The sequence below is a fragment of the Lynx rufus genome, unplaced genomic scaffold (assembly GCF_022079265.1).
Source record: "Lynx rufus isolate CCGP_SWC_20201006 ecotype Redwood Valley unplaced genomic scaffold, mLynRuf1.p SCAF_22, whole genome shotgun sequence".
NCBI classification, from domain to species: Eukaryota; Metazoa; Chordata; class Mammalia; order Carnivora; family Felidae; genus Lynx; species Lynx rufus.
The window spans coordinates 14376613-14399475 of record NW_025814837.1 but is presented as its reverse complement, the minus strand read 5'-3'; the positions used below and the strand labels follow the sequence as shown (position 1 = coordinate 14399475).

The 22863-nt window shown below is 39.6% G+C and overlaps 1 protein-coding gene across 1 annotated transcript in view; it reads right to left on the bottom strand.

The window, feature by feature from the left end:
- The window catches only part of CHST9 (carbohydrate sulfotransferase 9), a 210823-nt gene that overhangs the window by 125722 nt on the left and 62238 nt on the right, over positions 1-22863 (bottom strand). The window contains exon 3 of the mRNA XM_047087087.1: positions 8138-8176. Within this exon, the coding sequence (XP_046943043.1) occupies positions 8138-8176 (39 nt within the window). The remainder of the gene's footprint in view (positions 1-8137; positions 8177-22863) is intronic.

Here is a 22863-nt window from a genome sequence, read left to right as displayed (position 1 = left end):
TGCTGATTTCATGATTATGTCTCTGTCCGTCTCTGTGTCCCCATTCTTCCCCTTCACAGACAAACTCTCCGAGAGAACAAGTCCGCATTTGTTTTCATTTGTTTAGAACTCCCTCATTCAACCCATTGCTATCCAGATCTCATTTACAGAGCTCCTGAAAAATCACTTCTCTGTGATGAGCAGCAGACTGTTCCTCCAACTTCAATGGACATTTTTCAGTGCTTATTTTATTTGATGTGTCTGTGGCATTTGTCATGCTTAACCAGTCCTTCCTTCTGAAGCAGGATGTACTATTATTCATCTCATTTCTTAGGCTGGAAACCTAGAAGTCCTCCTCCTTTACCTCCTGTATCCAATTGAACAGGCCAGTTCTATTTTGTAAATGTATCTTCATTCTGTTTCCCTAGCTCCCTCTCTAATGCCGCTGTCTTAGTAAAGACCCCTCAAACATTCATCTTTTCATTCTTAAATAATTAAAATGGCATACCACCTGATTTCCCTGCCCCTAGCGAATTCCCCTTCCAAGCCATACTTCCTCTGGAAGGATTTCTATAAAATGCAAACAGATCATGTAATTCCTTGCACGTCATTGGCGTGCAACACCTACTGCATAAGTCCCAACTGCATGGAATTGCATAATGTCCCCTGTTGATTTTGGCTCATGCCAACCTCTTTGGCCACATGTCCTGCCTCTTGTCTGCTTATGACTGTGCTCCAGTCTTATTAAACCATTGACTGGACTCTCAAGAGACCATGCCTTTTCTTGTCTTTGTCTCTCTGGACAGACACCCCTTTCCCCTTTTCTACCTGGTAAGCTCCAGTCACCCCTCCTCCTGGAAGCCTTCTTTGACACCCTCGTGACACCCAGTAATTCTCTAACAGGCACTCTTCACTGGACTATAATCATCTGTCCTTACTTTGCTTCCCCAGCTTAAAGTGAATGAATTGAGGACATAAACACTGTATCTTATTCAACATCATATATACAATATCAAGCACAAAATGTGGACCACAAAAACGTTTAGCAAACTCAATGTATCAACTAAGAAATGAGCCTTTGTGGCACCAAATGAGATGTCTTGTCAAGGCAAGAGCTTTTTTTTTTTTCTAATTGAGATATAAGTGAAGTGCAACATTGTATTAGTTTCAGGTATACAATATAATGATTTGATATTTATATACATTGTAAAATAATCACCATAATAAATCTACTTAATATCTGTCACCACACATAGTTACAATATCTTTTTATTTCTTCTTATGATGAGAACTTTTATGATCTACTTGGTCAGCAACTTTCAAATATACAATACAGGATTATTGAGTGTGAAGGGATTTTGTAACTGTGAACAAGTTAGGAAGATACACATTTTCAGGCTTGATCCTAACTGAAATAATGATTCTCATTATTCTTAAATTACGGGCTTTTAAATAATAATAATTTATTTAAATGTATTTGTCCTAACAGGATTTGCCTATTAACTTCAAATGTTTAATATTGGTCACCAATAATTAAAACAATAACAAATTAGGTCTTCTCATGCTTATTTTTGAGGGTTTTTTGACAGGGTATAGGAACTAAGGCAAAACCACTGCAAAAATAGTAATAGTATAGAGAAAAAATGCTAAATGTGAATCCACTTGAAAATCTGCATTTAATAAGTGAGTAACATAAAATAAAGTGAACATGTTATTATCATACAGATGGAAAAATTTATTGTTATCTATTTAACTACTTTTTAAAATTTTATTTAAATCTAAGTTAGTTAACATATAGTGTAATAATGATTTCAGGAGTAGAATTTAGTGATTCATCACTTTCATCTAACACCCAGTGCTTATCCCAACAAGTGCCCCTCCTTAATGCCCATCACCCATTTAGCCTATCCCCCCACCTACCTCCCCTCCAGCAACCCTGTTTGTTCTCTGTATTTAAGAGTCTCTTTTGGTTTGCCTCCCTCTCTGTTTTCATCTTATTTTTCTTTCCCTTCTCCTATGTTCATCTGTTTTGTTTCTTAAATTCCACAGATGAGTGAAATCATATGATATTTACCTTTCTCTGAGTGATTTATTTCACTTAGCCTAATACATTCTAGTTCCATCCATGGGGTTGCAAATGGCAAGATTTCATTCTTTTTGATTGCCAAGTAATATTCCATTGTATATATATATATATATATATATATATATATATATATATATATACCAATATATATATATATACCACATCTTCTTTATCTATTTGTCAGTTGATGGACATTTGGGCTCTTTCCATAATATGGCTATTGTTGATAATTCTGCTATAAATATTGGGGTGCATGTGACCCTTTGAATCAACATTTTTGTATCTTTTGGACAAATACCTGGTAGTGCAATTGCTGAGTCATAGGGTAGCTCTATTTTTAGTTTTTTAAATGTTTATTTATTTGAGAGAGAGAGAGAGAGAGAGAGAGAGAGAGAATGTGAGTGGGGGCGGGCAGAGAGGGAGACACAGAATCCAAAGTAGGCTCCAGGTTCTGAGCTGTCTGCACAAAGCCCAATGTGGGGCATGAATCCACAAACCATGAGATCATGACCTGAGTCAAAGTCGGATGCTTAACTGATTGAGTCACCCAGGCACCCCTCTATTTTTAATTTTTTGAGGAAAGAAATTAAGTGGCTGCGCCAGTTTGCATTCCCACCAGCAAGGCAAATGTGTTCCCCTTTCTCCACATCCTCATCAATATCTGTTGTTTCCTGAGTTGTTAATTTTAGCCATTTTGACCAGTGTGAGGTGGTATCTCATTGTAATTTTGATTTGTATTTCCCTGATGATGAGTGATATTGAGCATCTTTTCATGTGTCTTTTAGCCATCTGGATGTCTTCTTTGGAAAACTGTCTCTTCATGTCTTTTGCCCATTTCTTCACTGGATTATTTGGTTTTTGGGTGTTGAGTTTGGTAAGTTCTTTATACATGTTGGATACTAACCATTTATATGATATGTCATTTGCAAATATCTTCCCCCATCTGTCAGTTGCTTTTTAGTTTTGTTGATTGTTCCTTTTGCTGTGCAGAAGGTTTTTGTCTTGATGAAGTCCCAATACTCCATTTTTGCTTTTGTTTCCCTTGCCTCTGAAGACATATCAAGTTAGAAGTTGCTGCAGCCGAGGACAAAGAGGTTGTTGCTTGTTTTCTCCTCTAGGATTTTGATGGTTTCCTGTCTTATACTTTGGTCTTTCATCCATTTTGAGTTTATTTTTGTGTATGGTGTAAGAAAGTGGTTCATCTTTCTGCCTATCGCTGTCCAGTTTTCCCAGCACCACTTGCTGCTGAAGAGACTGTCTTTTGTCCAATGGATACTCCTTCTTGCTTGGTCGGAGATTAGTTGGCCATATGTTTGTGGGTCCATTTCTGGGTTCTCTATTCTGTTCCATTGATCTATGTGTCTGTTTTTGTACAAGTACCATGCTGTCTGGATGATTACAACTTTGTAATATAGCTTGAAGTCCAGAATTGTGATGTCTCCAGCTTTGGTTTTCTTTTTCAGGATCGCTTTGGCTATTCAGGGTCTTTTGCAGTTCCATACAAATTTTAGAATTGTTTGCTTTAGCTCTGTGAAGAATGCTGGTGTTATTTTGATAGGGATTACACTGAATGTATAGATGGCTTTGGGCAGTATCAACATTTTAACAATATTTGTTCTTCCAATCCATGAGCATGGAATGTTTTTCCATTTCTTTGTGTCTTCTTCAATTTCTTTCATAAGTTTTCTATCGGTTTCAGAGTATAGATCTTTTGCCTCTTTAGTTAAGTTTATTCCTAGATATTTTATGGTTTCTGTGCAATTGTAAATGGATCAATTCCTTGATTTCTCTTTCTGCTGCTTCATTATTGTTATATAAAAATGTAACTGATTTCTGTATGTTGATCTTATATCCTGAGAATTTGCTGAATTCATGTATCTGTTACAGCAGTTTTTTGGTGGAATCTTTTGGGTTTTCCACATAGAGTATCATGTTGTCTGTAAAGAGTGAAAATTTGACTTCTTCCTTGCTGATTTGGATGCCTTTCATTTCTTTTTGTTTTCTGATTTCCAAGGCTAGGACATCCAACACTATGTTGAACAATAGTGGTGAAAGGGGACATCCCTGTCATATTTATTTAACTATTTTTTAAAATCTTGAATGAGTGCATGTTAAATGTGTGTTGAAAGTCTTAAAAACTGAGGTGCTATTGATGTTTTAGGACCTTTCAAAGAAGTGAAAAGCACAGTCACAAAGTAAACAACAAGGAACTGAGCTTGCAAAGCAGATGTTCCACCATTTGCTGAATTTTCGTTAATAAATGTCACCTTTTGAGTTGAGAAGAAAATAAGCTTGTTCTTCCTTACTGGTAACTTTTTGCAAATAATGAAAATGAACAAACCTCTCCAACTTTAGGGATGATCTAATGTCATAAATAAAAAGTATGCAACTTCATTTAAAAATACTCATTATCATCTCTACCTACAAATCCATTCTCTGGCCCACCAGGACTATTCTTTACTTAACAGTTAACTAGAGTTGAAAGTGTTCTCTTACTTGGAAAAATCTGGATCAGTATATATTTAACAGATGGTTTCTCTATAGTCTACTTTAGTAAGCCTTCTAATTAATATATTTCTTCTAAACCATGCTTATGAAGCACCTTTCTCTGTGAGGATTCTTCTTTGTATTTTTTGTTGTGTTGTTTTTTTAATATCAAGAGTTCCTTGATCCAAAAAGGGGTCTTTCCTTTCATAAGTTAAAATTCTTCAAATTAAATTGAGTTTTTTTTTTTTAATTTTTTTTTTCAACATTTATTTATTTTTTTTGGGACAGAGAGAGACAGAGCATGAACGGGGGAGGGGCAGAGAGAGAGGGAGACACAGAATCGGAAACAGGCTCCAGGCTCTGAGCCATCAGCCCAGAGCCTGACGCGGGGCTCGAACTCACGGACCGTGAGATTGTGACCTGGCTGAAGTCGGACGCTTAACCGACTGCGCCACCCAGGCGCCCCTTAAATTGAGTTTTTATATAAAATCTGTGGAATACAGCTGATCATTTTTTTCTATTTTTCTGGTAAAGAAATTGGGTCATTAAAAAATCATGGGCAAATAGATAATTGATGGTATCAGGAACCTGTCTCCTGATATTTTCCTTACTTATCATTATATTACCATATATTTTTAATATTCTTTATCAACCCAAATAGCTAAATTCAAGAAGAACATCATATTTGAATGTACGGCCAGGGTTGCAATAAGGGTGAAACAATTTTCTCCCCAAAAGAAGCTAAATTGACTACAGGAGAGTATCACTCTATAGTCTTAGCCCCACTGGCTATATGTTTTCCTGAGCCACTCAGTTCAAACTAATTAAGCTTAAGCTTTGGAACATAATTCATTTGGTTATATAATGAAATGTGAACCATTATGTGTGTGTGTGTGTGTGTGTGTGTGTGTGTGTGTTGATCCAGATACACATAGTCATTTCAATAAAGTAATAATGGTGAGTAGAATCATAGATGCAAAATTGAAAAGCACCTTAGCAATGATCTAACCAAATCCTTCATGAAGCTCTTATTTATTACCATTCCTTACTGGTGGTGGCCCAACCTCTGTACAGTTCTACTAACATAATCTCATTCTTTCCAGTCCTGGTGAAGTTTCCTTGTTATGAAATTATTTTTTATCCTGAGTAAAAACTTACCTCTGTAACTTTCATCTTAGTCCATGATTCCTTAAAGAATTAACCAACCTTAACCAATCAAAAAGTAAGGGCCCTGGAAGTCCCTTGTTTTAATGGGTAACATTTTTGTCTACAACACTTTTTCTATATTCTTTGGTTTCCATCACGACTAGCACAACACAATGGAATAGACTGAAAGGGTCCAGGAACTAATGCTGATCTCCCACAGCCAAGAGATGGACCTGCTACAAACAAGAGGATGTGGAAGCATTGTCTAATTCAGCGGGCAGGATGCAGAATCTGAGCAGAATGAATAACAAGTGACACAAAGAAGTCCTTGCAGGATGTCAGCAGCAGGAATGCCCATGACATTCTTGATATCTAAAGACACATATAGTCAAACTAGTATCACAAACTGAAGATGGTGATATTTATGACTACGTTGGCGAAGGTTAGGTCCCAATTTTGAAAACTCAGACCATCTTTGCAAATATAGATTTTGTGAGGACTGGATTTGTGTTCTTTGAAATGATGAGGAGTCTAGAAAATTTCCCCAATAATTTGAACTCTGTCCATTAACTACTTTTTTTTGGAAAGAGAGAGAGACAGGGAGAGAGAGAGAGAGAGAGAAGCAGAAGGAGAGGGAGACAGGGAATCTTAAGCAGGCTCCATGCCCAATGCAAGCCTGACACAGGGCTGGATCTCACCACTGTGAGATCATGACCTGAGCCTATATCAAGAGTCAGACGCTTAACTGACTGAGCCACCCAGGCACCCCTATTTAGTATCTTTGACTTCACTTTCTCATAAGTTTCTTTCACTTTCTCCCAAAAATCAGACACACTGACAAGCTGTGCATCAGTTGAGGTAGATTAGTTCTGTTAATAAAAGGAGTTTCCTCATAACCCTGGTGACTAGTGTTCCCTGCGAAGACCTTGTTGCCTTAAAAAGATTTTCCAATTGTTGAAAAATATTTTATTAAGCTAGAAATTCAACATGGTATTGAAGTGACTGGTGCTTTGATTTGTAAGGAAAGGTCAGGATGATGAGACACTGGAAAGAATAAGGAGTCAAGGAACCAGAGTTCTTGTCCTGCTTTTGTCTCTAGCTCTTTGTGTCACCTTTGGTCACACAGAATATTAGAATCCACGAATACAAAGGGAACTTAAAGAGACATCTGGTTTACCACTGTGGCCAATTTAGCTTTCTCTCAAACTATAAAGTTTCTTTAAGCCAGTATCTATAGAATCATAACAACAGCATTTTAGAAACAGTATAAATAATCTTCCCCCAAGGAGCAATTATGGAGGTAATCACATCTGTGAGGAGAAAAGACATTTTCTTGCCTTCACATTTTTTTTTTTTTGTTTTTGATATTAATGATCAGGCTTTAAAAGATCCACAAAGAGAATGCAAACAATAACATTTAAGAGGGTAGTCATAAAGGAGTCCATTGCTCAGTTGTCTAGGATGAATGCTAAGATTGAGAAGGAGAAAAGGGACAGGGGCTGAGGTTGTTTATACATTTTTGATTAATTCGGATTTTTATCTTCTGTTGACTACACTGTTTGAACACACACATTACAAACAAACAAATACATTTTTTCTTGTTACCAGACAAAAAAAATGCAACTAAAAGAAAATGGTGGTTGGGAAATATGTGTCTTTACATTGGCAGCCCTCACATATCATACGATAATGGATTGGTAGACACTTGGGAAGGGTGGTGGGCACAGGTAAATAGGCCAAATTAGAATTCCCTAGGATTACCGGCAATTTTAGGGCACCGGAAGCTGGAAGATTGCACTTTTGCAAAGATTTAGTTCATACATTAAATTTTATCATATTTCATGACTTTAAGCCAAAAACCAAGTAATGCAAATCTGGAATTTAAAAATTTATCAGTGTGCAAATAGGGGCCCCTACTATGCACAATGGCACTGTGTCAAAACATCACTCACTTCTGGATATACACTAGAATTTAGGAATGGAATAATTCTTAAAATCCCTCCAAAATTTAAGAATTCTTTTTGGTTAAGCAGTCAACACTATCCTGAAAAAATTGCCTCCATAAATGGTTTTAAGACAAATAATTAAGATTCACAGATATTTGGGCAAATAAAATGGTTGTCAACTGTTACAATTCCAATTTTTAAAGTTGGTGGTTATAAGATTCACCTTTTAATAGGGAATGATGAAAAAAATCACATTCTCTCTCATTTTCTTTTGAATACAGTGAGAGAATGGGAAGGACATGATTGATGTGAAAGTGAAAAAGATAAATGTATTCATTTATTTTAATTAATTTAATGTCAATCAATTGTAGGACCATAAACCATTACTTTTTTAGTGTGGGTTTTAGAATATTCAATTGCAAATAGATTTTTTTTTTTAAAAAGCTGAAAGTAAAAACAGGAAATAATTGCAGCTAATTAGTCCAAATCTTACCTGAGGTTGCTTTTTGTTCTCTTTTCTTCTCCACTCTCCCTGAAATGAGAAGTGGCAGGTCAGTTACAGAGTGGGTCCATGAGAACAAGGTGTAACTAAGAGGAAACCCCGCTTATGGCAATTTCCAAACATAATCACTCCTCAGGTGTGTCCAAGATGCTTCTAGAGATGACGGGCATGGGCATAGTTGAAGGGGATGAAAAATGCTCTCAATCCAATTTATGAAAACCAACAAGAAATGAGGATGCATTAAATAAAACATGCTGCTGGGTTTTAAAAATCTTGTTAGTAAGAGTCATTTACTCAACAATAAACTTACAAGGATCAAATCCCCATAGCACAAACTGTGGGGATAAACACCCGAGTTAAATAAGATCAAGGCCTCTTACAACCTATTTGGGGAGATAAAGGGCAGACAATGCAATGTGAGATGAGATGTGCCCCAAAAGGTACAAACTGTCTAAAGATATGAGAGGATGAAGTGATTAGTTTAGGAAATAAAGGGGTGCCCTCGAAGTTAAGGAGAAAGTGATATTTGATTTGGGCCTCAAAAGATACATGTGATCTGGGAAATTTGAAACAGTGAAAGTACTGGTGATCATTAAAAGAGATAGTATGGGTTATACAAGAGAAGGCTATTTGAGCAAGTGCCATGTTTAAAGCTTGCTTTAGGAACTATGGTTTTGCATAGATGGCTATCTTAGAGCTTAGGCAAGAGATGATGGACTGAGCATGGCAGCAGGAAGAGGGAGGTAGGAGGGCAGGACTTAGAAGGCCCAGGGAGTTACAAAATGTGAAGTGCAAGGGAGAAGTAAAGGTCGAGATGAATGGCTATCTAGGTGACTTTGGGCATGGTGATGCAATGCGGGGGAATGGTAAAATGGGATGGGGGCATGGGGATGACTGGTTCAGTTTTAGACTTACTGAGTTTGAAGTCTTACAGAGACATGGGGCCTGGGAGAGAGATGAAAATCTAAGTTACGGATGCAGAAAAGGTCCATTTTGAGAAGACAGCTGGACCTGAGGTGGGGAATGGGAACAGAAAGGCAGGTGGCACAGAGGACGAGGCTGAGGATAGTGACCAAGAGAACAAAACTGCTACTTCTATTTTGAGATGTAGGGCCATGAGAAGAAGCAGCAGAGATCCACAGAGATCAACAGAGCACAGAACCGTGCGCCACAGATAAATTTAGGAAGTATGGAGGGCACCCACAGCATCGGAATCTTCTGGGTTCATTGTGAGAGAGCAGGTTTAGCAGAGCAGGGGCGGGGAACACAAGACACTCTGAGAGCCTGAGGAGTAGGGGGTGGTGAGGAAGACGAGGCTGAGGATATGGCTTCTTGTTCATGAAATCTGGCAGCCCACAAATGAATGAGATTTGGGCAACAGCCTGAGCAGAAGAAAACCCGGGCTAGGGGATGCTTCGTCATGGTTACAGGTTTAGATAAGGAACTCTGCTCAGGGCACTGCTGTGTGGCAACAACACTGTGGAGGTGAGAGCCTTGGTTTTGTGATGGGCAAGCGAGGGCACCCTCTGGCCATCGCTTTCTTGTCACCTTTCAAGATTTCACAGATGGAGCTAGTTACTGAGAGGGTGTGCAAAACACGCAAACGGCATGTAAACTTTATCTAAGTTTTTCTACCAGCCTTTCCTGTCTTTTAAAATCCTAAAACATAAGGTGGAGAATGTATAACCTTTTTCTCATGCAGCCGCCAAAAGCACAGAATTCATCTAACTGGCATTTTGATTAATGGCACATTCTATTCATTTAGGTGATTTCCAGAGGTCTTGTTTGATACGATTTATTTCAATGATTCAAACAGATAAATGACATGAGTAGTCCACTTAAAGGCTTCATTCATTACCAAGTGTGATGGAGGTACCTCCTCATTTAAGTTTTTTTTTTTTAATCTGGCAAGCAACTGTTTACTATTTGATTACCAATTGTTCTATACTAGAGGCCTCAAACATTTTCACAAATTTAAAAAATGTTATTTGAGTCCTGAATTATAAAATGTTTTGAGACAAACATCTCTTTGGAAAGTCTTTAATTTGCAGAAGAATGAGTCATAAATTCTGAAAGTTGACAATGAGAGTATTAGGGATAAATAATATGGTGTGATACTCAGTCTCAAGATACTCCCAAAGACCATTGTCTTTCTGGTCCTCCTGGTAACTGTGTCCTTGTGTTGTGCCCTCCCACACTGATTTAGACTGACTTGTGTAATCAAGAGGATTTTGCAGAAATGATGGAATGTGACTTCCAAGGTTGGGCCTTAAAACCATTGTGGTTTCCATCTAGCTCTCTCGGATCACTCTCTCTGAGGGGAGCCAGATAATAGGTTACGGGGACATTCAAGTAACCCTATGGAGAGGCTCCTGTGACAAGGAACTGAGGCTTCCTGCCAGCTATCAGCACCAACTTCCCAGGCTCATAAGCAGTCTGTCCACCAGCCTCATTCAAACCTTTAGATGGCCGCAGCTCTTGCTGACCCCTTGACTGCCGTTGCATGGGAGGCCCTGCCCCAGAACCATCCAGTTAGCCATGCCAGAGAAAATGTATGACACGCTAGATGTTTATTGTTGGTTTCAGCTGCTATGTTTTGGGTAAACTGTTATACAGTAATTTTATTATGGAAGTCTAGGTTAGTTGATCACTTCCTACACCAACAGTGATATAACTGGTGGCAAATAAGTCAGTCTCCCTGACTTTCTTTCTGTAGAATGAGGATCAGATCCTGTTTCTCTGGAATGTGGTGAGGAGTAAATAATTCCATATGCAGAGCCAGCAAGAAATGGAAACTCACACAAGATATTGGGGTTCAATGTTTCAGAAGGGAGGCTGGAAGGCCTTGCTGTAACGGTTTTTCCCTGAGACCTTAAATAGTCCTCTGCCCCTGTGTCGTATGCAAGGGCTCTGTAAACTGAAGAGTGCTATACAAATGTTATTTCTTGGTTTTATTATGCTATTAGTTCTGTTACAGGAATCAATTTAGATTTCTCTTCTTAATTACATATACACTAGACAGTAAACTAGAAAAATAAAAAACTATTTAAGACACCATGGTGTTGATTAAGAGATACAGAGAATATTGCTTAACTGGAGATGACCCTCTAGGTTTCTTGTTTAGTCCCTTTATCTTGCCCCAAATGAGGGTTATCTTGCCCCTCATTCTTTCAGTGTGCCCTTATACAAAGAGATGGTTCTGAGGGTGCCTGGGTGGCTGAATTGGTTAAATATCTGATTCTTGGTTTTGGCTCAGGTCATGATCTCATGGTTTGTGGGTTCAGGCTCTGCATTGGGCTCTGTGTTGACAGCTTGGAGCCTGCTTGGGATTCCCTCTCTCTCTTTCCCGCTCTCTCTTTCTCTTCCCCTTTCTTGCTCATGTGCTCTTTCTCTCTAAATAAATAAACATTAAAAAAAAAGAAAGAAAGAGATGATTCTGACACCCATATCTCTAGCTCCAAATCTACCTAGATTTTAGGCCTACTGGAAATCTCTATCTGTGTTTAATACGGCACTATAACACATATCCTGAACTTGAATCATTGTGTTTCCCTGCAGAACTGCTCGTGTTTGGAGCTGTCCTCCAGTCTGCTCAGGCCCCCAAACATGAAGCCTCAGAGTCACCAGCTTCTCCCATTCACTCAATGTCCACACCTAACACGATCCTCACCTCACTCCATTCTCCCTGTACAGGCCCTTGGATCTACACTCTCCTTTCTCACTGCCACTGCCCTCGTTCACAAACGTGACACTAACTTTCTTCCTGGGGTTATTTTCTACACACCCGTAACTGATTTCATTGATTTTATGGATGGCTTTTCTGTCCTTGAGTTGGATCACTACTAAAGATTAAAATCCACATGCCCTAATGTGAAATTGATGACCCCGGAAGATTTGGCCACCACTTACCTTCTCTACCATCCCTCAAGCACCATACAGAACACTGGCCAGTTATGCCAAGAATCCCACCTCCCATCCCAACTCCCTGTGCCAGCTGTCCCTGCTTCCTGGAATGTCCTGACATGTCAGTCCTGCCTATCAGAACTCTGTTCATCCTTTAAAGCTGAGTCAGATGGCAGTCCTTCTGAGAAGTCTTCTGCTTTGCGCCACCCCAACTCTCCACTCCCTGCAGAATTAATCGCCCTCTGCTATGCTCGTTCATCCTTTATTTATACCTCTGCCACAGTACTAACTCCAACGTTTGGCTCATAATTAGTTGTGTGTCCCCCAACTGGCTTCTGTTAGGGCGAGGGGTGTGTACTTTACCCCTCTCTGTCTCCTCCTGCCTAGCAGAGCTGGGGACACAAATGCCTGGGATTGAGTCAGCACACACAGAGAGTTATGAAATGCCCCAGCCCTCCTTAAAATGCTAGAGAACATGAAGCAAATTTTAGTACTGCCAACACCGAGTGCAAGTACAACCCAGAACAGCGCTTTTATCAGATATTTACACTACAACTGACACCCTAGAAAACTATTATATTAGAAAAGTGGGTGACAAAATAACAGACAGGCTTTCAGAATCATGAACATGCATTTTTCCTTAGCTGTGCTTTATTTTATCACAGATCCTAGTTTAAAAACAAAACATTAAAGTATGGTTTGCACCCTACTTCTCTTTAAACCTGGATGCGGCACTCCTCCTGTGAGAATAAAAATGGACAGTAATCTCCTAAAAATGGAATTTGGTGGGGAAAACTTTTCTTCTGAGAAAATGTGTTTAATTGAACACTAAAATTCCACCTGCCACGACTACTTATTTATATAAATGGAGCATTGATATTTTTAAAAGCTCTCTTAGACTTGAAGTTGTTGATTTTGTTCCATGGAGGAACATTAAATATGTATCAATTTACAGCACATTTCTGTACCTCAGTACAGAAGCAGTACCCTAGTCACAGTGATGGTTTCTGATCTTTTAAAACCATGGGCACATAAATGACAATCCAGTGATGTCTCACCAATAATGAGGAGGGGTGTTTGTATGACAAATCGTATTTTAGGTCACTTCTAACGGAAAGGAAATTGTGTGTGTGTGCATACACACACACACACACACATGTATATGTGTATATGTATATGTATGTGTAGCACATATATGTATGTATATGTATGTACATGCACATACACACGTACATACACATGCACTACATTCATATATATGTGATACATATGTATGTAGTTTTATACTCAGATACAGTCTTGTCTCTGAAATATACTCTTTCTTCTACCTGCTTCCATCTTTGTATAATAAAGTCTGTCATGGAATCTTATCAAGCCTCCCTCACTGCACTACCAATTTCTCAGTAGCCAATTCTGAGTTCACGTTCCCTCGCAGGCATTTTATCTGCCCTGCGCTGAGAGGTAAGATTAATCACATCCTGTTGCTAGGATACCTGAGAATGTTCATTTATGTCCGATGTTGCTTTGGCAAAATGCACTATGAAGAAGGCATAGAATCATGACAAGGAAAATTACTGTGCACATGCTACTTATTTAAAAAAAAAAAGTGGAGTGAGGGCGAAGCAAAGAAATATACCTACCAGATAATATAATGCTAACTCCCATGAATTTTTTAATATCATTTTTGTTTCACGTGGATTTTAATGGAAAACCACGGGCCATATTTTTGGATAATGAGACTCTGTAGTACTTCTATACTTTTGAGTTAACAGGAAAAGTAGAAGGCGGTAAGGTTTTAATTTTGTTTATGGGGTGTAAGAGAGGAAGGGGCTTTAAGATTTACTCACTTCAAATGCCCCAATTATAGACAGGGTAATGAGGTTACAGTGCTAGTTGATTTGCGAAACCAACCCAAAAGCCAGGCCACCACCACTGCCCCACTGTCATGTTTAGCTATTTTAACGCAAGACTTACGAGAAAAGTGTTCTTCGGAATGTGCTTTTGGGTAATAAGAAAAAAATGCCTTGATCAATATCTTTAAAAAACTATTGCTGATTTGGGTATTAATATACCAAAGATTCCTGCTTACTGATTGTAATGAGAGAGAATATGAATATATAAAGTCCACCCAAATGCAAAATTCTCTTAGCCAATTTCTTCTAATGGAGAACAACATGATCCAGTGAAAGAAACGTGGTCTTCAGAGTTAAATGCATTGACTTCTCATCTTGACCATGGGTACCTATGAGCTCTGTGACTCTGGGATGAAACGTAGAGTAACTTCTCATTATAGGCTTCTTTTTGTTCTTCATCCTCCTCTCCCTCTTCCTTTCTCTCTCATATATGTGTATGTGTGGGTATACAAGACATCTCTCTCTCTCTCTCTCTCTCCATCTCTGATATTCTGACTGAAAGCAGAAACAATTTGAGTTTTACTTCCATTATCATTTCCAAGGGATACTAACCTAGTACCATTACTACAATCACGCTAATAATAGTAGCTAATGTTTATTAAGCAATGTTTACATGCTTGTCATTGTTATCTTATCCGTATATGGATTAACTCGATTTATTTTCAACGTAGTATAAAGGCTTTGTAAATATACCCATTTCAGGTAAGGAAACTGCGTAAAAATTTGGTTAAATAATTTTGCCAAATCATTACCTGCTAAGTGGCAAATAAATAATGAGAAGACAAAAAAATAGTTGGGTCAAAGGGTAGGGAGAAATAAAAATTAGGATATCCATAAGCTATATAATAATCAGTCCCTAGGTTTTGAGGGTTGCCTGCATTAATTATTTTGTTAAAAACATTTCAGATTTTTACTAGCTATTGCCCATTTGTCAAATGATTTGTTTGAATGACTCAATAGCTTATTTTAACTGCTAAGCACCTAATCACAATATTTCAAGAGCAGCATGCCAAAAAGACCTTCGGACTTTGTGTATATTTTTTTAGTAGTTTAGCATTTATTTAGTACTTTTGATGAGTTGGGCACTGTAAACCTTTGCAATAGCTCCATGGAATAGATCATGACGTCCATTTGCCAGTGTAGAAAGTAGGCTCGGAAATTTTTGTGTGATAGTCACAAGGCTCCAGTCAGTGAACAGTTGGAATATGAGCACAGAAACTGTTACCTCTTCTGAGCTCACTGGCTCGGTGATTAGGGCAGTCCTGTAGATGGCGAAGAGCTCAGGTCTGCACCTCCAGCCACTTAATCAGTGTGGGATGTTGGGCGCATCATTTAATCTCTCGAAATCACACTGCATTCGTCTGGAAATGAGGGTAAGAGTAGTTCCCACTTCACGGGGTCATTGTGAGGGTTACACAAAATGATACGTTTAATAATAATTCTAAATATTTTGAGTAGATCTTATGCAATCAAGTGTATAATGCCGTCACCTCAGTGCTCAGGACACCGCCACACACAGTATTGCTGGGTGCTCCTCTTTATGAACATTTCATGTCAGCTGGTCCCTGGTAACATATGATAATGCTTAATATTCTCAAGGCCAATGGCTACATTGACACAAATATTATAAAGGTCGGGTTTTGAGAGATTCTTGATATCTTTACCGTCACCTCTCTCTTGCCTTCCCTTAGAATTTCTAAGAAAGAAGCGGCTTTCCATTTTAGAAAATCCCTTTCCTTTGGCCTTCATGCCCTCTTTCCGAACGCAGCTGGGTTTGATGACACACGGTTGACATGCAAACCTCTTTGCAGTTATGAGCTAGGCTCATATGATCTTAGAATCTGGGGTTTGTGGTTTGAATCCCTACCCTCATTTTGTAGTGAGCAGCAGCTATGGAGCTCTCCACAGTCTGATATGTTCCAAATAGAAAGGGAGAGCTTTTCTAGAAATCCTAAGTCCCCATTGCCACAACTTTCTCCTCGCAACAAACGGTAGGACCTTGAATAAGTAACCTGACTTTTCCAAGATCCAGTGTTCCTTTGAGTTAGATAGGTAGATACTACAACTCCAAAAGAAATCATACAAACAGGGCTTTGAGAGGATTGTAAGCCCTGAGCCCGGAGCAGGAACAGAGAAGCCTAACCGGGCCGGTTCAAAGACCAACTGGTCTAAAGCGGTCTGCATAAGCCTGCAGAAACTGCCTAGTTTCTGTTTGGTCAATAGCATGAAAAGGCTGTGGGGCTTATTTTGTCATTTACGCCTGGTTTAATGCTGATGCTGCAATGGCACCAGTCTTAGCAGACGACGGTGATGAGCCTCTGTATGGTTGTGGGTCCTCACACCCTCCTGCAGGTTTAGATAAACTCCACTTGCTCTCCTGTCCGTTTCTATTTGGTCAGTTCAAATGCTGCTGGGATGCCCGGGCAGAGAGGGCCATTATGAGCACGCTGCATGCTGTGAGCTCCAGACAGTGTGTACTGAGCTACAGAGGCTGGCCCTTCAGATATCGCTCCAGATAGAGCTAAGCCTCCAAGGTTGACCATCTGCCTTGGCAGGGCTGACACTCCATCTGCACTCCCCAGCCCTGGGGTCTGCCATCCGTCACAGCGAGTAGAAAACCTAAGGAGAACTGAATGCTCCAAGATCTTCCTGGGCTGACCGCTCTGCAAAGAGACGGCAAAACCAGTGTGAGAAACAGTAGTTTTATGTTGTCTTGGACAGTGTCAAGCACAGAATTTCTTCCCACTTAGATCCACTGGACAAGCGCATAATTAATGTGACAAGCAGCCGTTCCTTTCGGATTCCCCACGTTGGCCCGGGTGAATTCAATCTTAGAGCAAACCTTTTGATATTCAGAACCTCATTCTGAGGCAGTCATTTTTGGCAGAGAAGTCTTTTGGAAGACCTTTAGATGTTGAAGTCAGATTGGGGGAAGAAAAAATACCCAGTGACTGCCAGGTCTTAAATCTCTCTGCAAAATGGGAAGGCTAGTTTTACTAACGTATGCTTCAGCTCCTGACTAAAGCAGGGATGTGTATGTTTATACTTTGCATTGTACGGTAATATGTTTCTAGTAAGTTAGGTGTGAATAAGCATTTTTACATGACATAATATTCTAAATGTCTGTTAAATGTTCATTATGCAAAAGAAAGAGGAATGAATCATTTTGTAAAATAAAGAATCTTTTCATAAGACGTTTTATTCAATCCTGTGCTAGAATAAACATGACCGTATGTTAAGAGGTGGAGTTGAATTCCCTTCCTGTTGAATCTGTCCAGGCCTTAGTAACTTGTATAACAAACTTCATATGCTAGAAACACCAGTTTTTAGGCTTGGACGTTTAGAATCAAGAGGCTTCCATTTCCTGGGTCTTTGATTACTTGCTCTGGGAGAAGCCGGCCATAATGTAATAAGTCAGACTACCTTGAGACCACCATGCTGTGAGGAAGCTCAAGTTAGCCACACACGGAGGCCACATGGAAGGAGAGCTGCCTGTACTGTACAAGACCAGCAGCTAGCTCTTCCTGCCATCGCAACCCAGGTGCCAGATGTGAATGAGGAAACCGTCTGGAAGAGGCTCCTTCAGCTCCAGCCACCTTAGCAGATGCCATGCGGATTGGGGACCAACTGCCTGGCTGAACCCTTTCCAAATTCCTAACCCACAAAGCTGCAAGCACAATAAATGTCTGTTTTATATCATTAAGTTTTGGCATACATCCATACATAGCAATAGATAGTAAAAACAACTCCTTTTTCTGTTTTCTGAGAACATTTACTGATATACCTATCAATATATACCAGTATACATTGCTGGGTTTTTTTTTTCTCCAGGAATTCACAGCTGTGCTAGATTCTTTCTTTCCTAAGCTGGTTTCCTCAACTATACTATAAATGTGTTCTGTTACCCAGCATTTTAGCATGTCAGCTTATTCCATTTCAAAAAACAGAATAAAATCTGTTCTAATCAGGAGTGTGGTTAAAGTACAATCTATGCAGATTAATACATATCTTGGATTTCTAAGAGTATTACAATATCACCCTATGTCCAGGTTACCAGTCAAAAGGAGAGTAGAGACTTGCCAGTTAACTCACATCTTAGAACCTGTGAACCATCAACAGGGGTACCCATGTGAAACAACAACATGTAAATCTCCATCCAGGCATCAAAAACTTCATCACTTACGGTTAGGATTATATAGAAACCCTCTGAACTGAAACACTGAAAAGATTCAGCAGCAATTTCTGCTAAATAATTAAATATTACCTTATTTTCCCCAGGTGGATTTACTTTTAAAGGATGAATTAGTAGAATCTATATCGAATTAAAAGCATTAATATTATTTAGGGTTAATTTTCTGTATGAAGGCAAGAAGGGGAAACATTTCATTACGAAAGGTAATGATAGGAGTCCAATCAGAATCTATGCTTGCGAAGTCAAGAGTTTTTTCACTTTAAACAGCAATTTATTTGGCTAACAGACACCCGATCATGCCCAGCTTTTCATCTGGAGGAAATGACCACATTTCATTGCTCTCTCTCCCATGCTCTTAATCATCACCTCATTAGCTCGTGGAGAAAGCTGGTGGAGGCCAGAGGTGAGCTGGATTTTATTCTTTGAGACGTCAGCATGGGTTTCATTTCCACTGGCCCCAAGTTTTTCCTTTTATTTTAATCTTTAAAAAAAACCTCATCATACTCATTTTTTCCTTCACATTGACCCACATCAAAGGTTTGGGCCTTAGACATGCGGGGAAGCTCTTATTTCACGGACTGAAGGAAGAAAATAAGGAAAGTGGGCTTAGATCAGTGGGTATTGATTTACTGCTCTCAGGCATTGCAGTGTTCTTTGTAATCTTGTAAAACTATCCTCTGTAAACCGGGTTGACTACCTGAGTTTACCAGAAAAGTTGTTGATTATCTAGTACATTTTATGTGCAGGAGAAGAGGCCCACTGACATTCAGATACTTAGAGGAGAAAGAAGAAAGAGAGCAAACGTTGAGGGCCTATTACCTGACAGGAAGAAAAGTAGGCATTTTACATCTGTAGTGTGACTGTAAAGAGTCAACAAGAAATTCACAGTCAAGGGCAGTGCCACAGAGGAGCCGGTAGCCTGGCTCAGTGGGTAAGACCTTCCGTGGGGAATGGACGTGGGCCTTTATCTAATAACAGAGAGTGGGAGACCCTCAGGAGGGAAGAGAAATCAAGATCGGAACACCTAACTCAATAAGCTATTTTCTGGCAAAATCTTTTATTCTGAGACGCTGATCTCAGAAAAAGCAAACCAGGCCCTGACACAGTGCCGCGGGGAGCTCCTTCTGATACGGCTCATCCAGGAAGACAGGGAGCGGAGCACCCCAGGGAGTGGGTGGAGGTGAGCACAGAAGGGGAGTGGGGACACTGAGAAGGCTCTCCCAACTCTCTTCAGCCACTGGAAGCCTCCGAGTATGGCATTCCGGAGGCGGGGGAGTAACTTTCTAGCTTTATTGGCTGTGGCAGACACAGCTGAGCGCCTACCCTGCGGTCACTTGCCCTCTCATTCCATGCTGGTACCCTCCCCTCCCCTCCCCTCGCAAGACACCAATGAAACATGACTGATGTACACGCATCATTGTGGCCCCGTTCCCCTTGCTTTGCGTGGTTGTTTGACAGTTCTGGCCAATGACATGAATTCTGTTGAAGAATTTCATCAAAAGGTTTTCCTTGGTGATAAAAAGAGACAGATGGGAGAAAATGTTTCCTTCTCTTTCGGTGGATGTCCCATCTGGGTAAGATGCCTGGAACGTGAGGAAAAAACCAACATACTGCAAGGATGACATAAGGGAACACACCCCAGGATGATGTCACTGAGGCTCTTAGGTACTGCACCATGGACCCTCCCCACCTCAGGATTTCTTGTTATGAGTTATTTAACACTGACCCCGCTTTTTAAAGTTACAGGTTTTAGTTACTTGCAGCTGAAAGCATCCTATCCTCCACACAGGCCAACCTCAAAATAATATTATTCTATGCTAAATAAACTGGGAATGCTGAATAATTATTTAGCTAAGTATGCTATGCTAAATAAACTAGAAATTAAACCTGACGGAAAGAGCATTGCCTTAAAGGTGTCCCCAGGAATTGTGAAGGTGAGACAATTCCCCAGCCAGGGGCTGCATTTAGAAGGTCCACTCTCGCCCTCTTCCAGACACATCACCTCCACCTGGGTGAGGAGGGCCAAGGTGTTTGCTCTTGGAGTCGATGTCTTACCTGGACCATGCACTGAGTGCTTGGGATACTAGAATTCTCTGGCCAATCACCCCTGAGGCCATGCCGGCTCTGTATGGGCCTTCTTCCTAGATCTCTAGAGGGGGGTATACCGGACCAGACTGCACCACTGGAGCGAGGCCTTACAGGGTATTCTAAGAATGCCTGGGGCTTGGATGTGTATACAGTCTGGTCCCAGTGCATGTGCATGAAGCTCCTCACAATGCAGGAAGGGATGTGATGCAGGCAGAAAGAAAAGGTGGCCCATACTGGTTCTCTTGCCTCAGGCCCAGCAAATATAGCAGCAGATCTGTCACGACACACACACCAAGGGTAGTTGCTATAAGAATGTCTAGAAATGATGGGCACGCATACGTTGCTTCACCGAATTCTCACAGTAGTCCAAGGAAAGGAAGGAGGAGGTATTTTACCCGCAGTTGATAAATGAGGAAACAACAGAGGCTCAGAGAGGTGACCTCATCCAAGATTACCCAGGAAGTGTTCGATCCTGGATTTGAACCCAGAACTTTCAAATATCTCATTGTTTACCACATATACTCCCTCAGATTTTATGTGATGGCAGTTTAATTTCCACATGAAATTGAGACACAGAATGATTTAAGTTATCCTTTTTACTTGTGCAGTTTCCAGTTTCCTATCTTAAAACACCTAGCAATGCTTACCTAAAGGGGTAAGATACAAATAAATAAAGTTCAGTCAAATTTCTTTATAAGTGAATCACTCTTACATTTATTTGTATATTAAAAAGTTGAAAAAATCTTAATAAAATACTATACTGGCATAAAATAAATAAAATGGGTCAGGGTTAGCCTTTCCTCCTCTCATGCTATTATAGGATATAGATGATCCATTCTCATTTGTATAACATGAAAATGTTCTCTGAAGTCTTTTGGAAATGGGTCAATTCTATTCTTTTTCCTTTGTTGTGCAAAATACAAGTTTTTTTTTTTTTACATAAAATTATCTGAACCGGCTGTTTAGATAGCCCCAATCTGTCACTTTGATTTTAAATTCCCCAATTCACTATTTGCTACAATTTTTTAAAAAAAGTTACGAGCTGATTTGCATATTTATAATATTTGTTTTAAATTTCAGTTCTTTTGTCCTCCAGTTGAACCTATTGTACTGAAATCTGAGTGAGAGTGGTGGAGGGGAGGCCAGGAGAGTTAGAGACCTTCACAGCATTGCTTTTCATCTTTTCTGGGGTAACTCTGGAAGGAGGAGATGTCAATTCCACATGTGTATGACCCACTTATATACCCAGGGACACCTAAGAGATTTCTCCCAGAACCCGGAATATCTAAGGGATACCCCCTTTGCTTGATATATATATCAGGATATATATAGATATAGATATAGATATAGATATACAGATATATATCTCAAATGCAAACATAAATAATATATATCAAAAGGTATGTATGTGTATATATCTAGGTATCTAGATATAGATATTTGAGATATATATCAAATATAAATAATATATATCAAAGGTATATCTATAGGCATATCTATATCTAGATACGTATATATCTACACACACATCTATATCTATATCTATATCTATATCTATATCTATATCTATATATCTACTTTTTTAACTGTTGTGATGTTGCCAAATATTTTGAAAAAAAAAATAAAGACTGAACATTAATAGACAGGTTGTTCTCAGTTCTTGAGAAGCTGGTAGGAAATCCTGGAAAAGTGATAATAGATATATACAGAAAAGAGTCATTTCAAAGGGTGAAGAATAATGTTACAAAATCCACATCACACACTTGGAATAGCTAAGCCTTACAGTGGGAAAAAAAATGCAGGTTGTGAGTTTTGTCATTATTTTCACTGAGTCAGCAGCATGGGGTCAGGTTGCTATCTCTGGCTTCCAACAGTATCCACTCATCCAGACGCCACCATAATAAACATAAGCATATAGCACTCTTGTTGTCTACTATTCAGAGCAGCGACTTTTGTAGAAAGTACTAATGGGCTTTAAACAAAATGGCAAGGTTAGCTTCAACCCAAGATAATTCAACATCTAGATTTTGTTCTTGGCATCCAAATGATGCCCCTGTGGGGTGAAAGGTGGTCGGTGCATATTTTAATTTTTTTGCCACTTCAGAAACATTTGACAGAATTGCATGTGACACTATAAACATTTCAAAGAATTGTGGAACGGAGAGGACTCTTCTGTTATGCTGATCATGCCTCTGGTGATGATGGGCACCTTCATTCTCTAGCTAGCCCCCAGAGACTTGCATTTAATCCCATATTCAACAGGACACTGCTTGGGGTGAGGCTGGCATTCATGGGTACATGCTTCACCCTACAATGCACACACAATTTGAAATAGATTGCCAGCAGCTCGGGGGCAGGAGGGGAGGGGCCAGACCTGCTGGGCTATTTGTCATCTCAAACATTTCAAGCATGCATGCCCCATAGCAGGGCATACGGGGATGTGTATCCCCTGGCAAGATGTTTAGTCTTGGTGCATACAAATTCGGGCTCTAATGTCTAAGCGTGGAGGGAGAGAAAGAAGAACCACTACCTGGAACTGTTCTTTCTGTGTTAAAGTGATAGAAAACTCTTCAATAAACATCTTAATGCTTCACCTTGAAGGCTGTATAATTCCACATGAT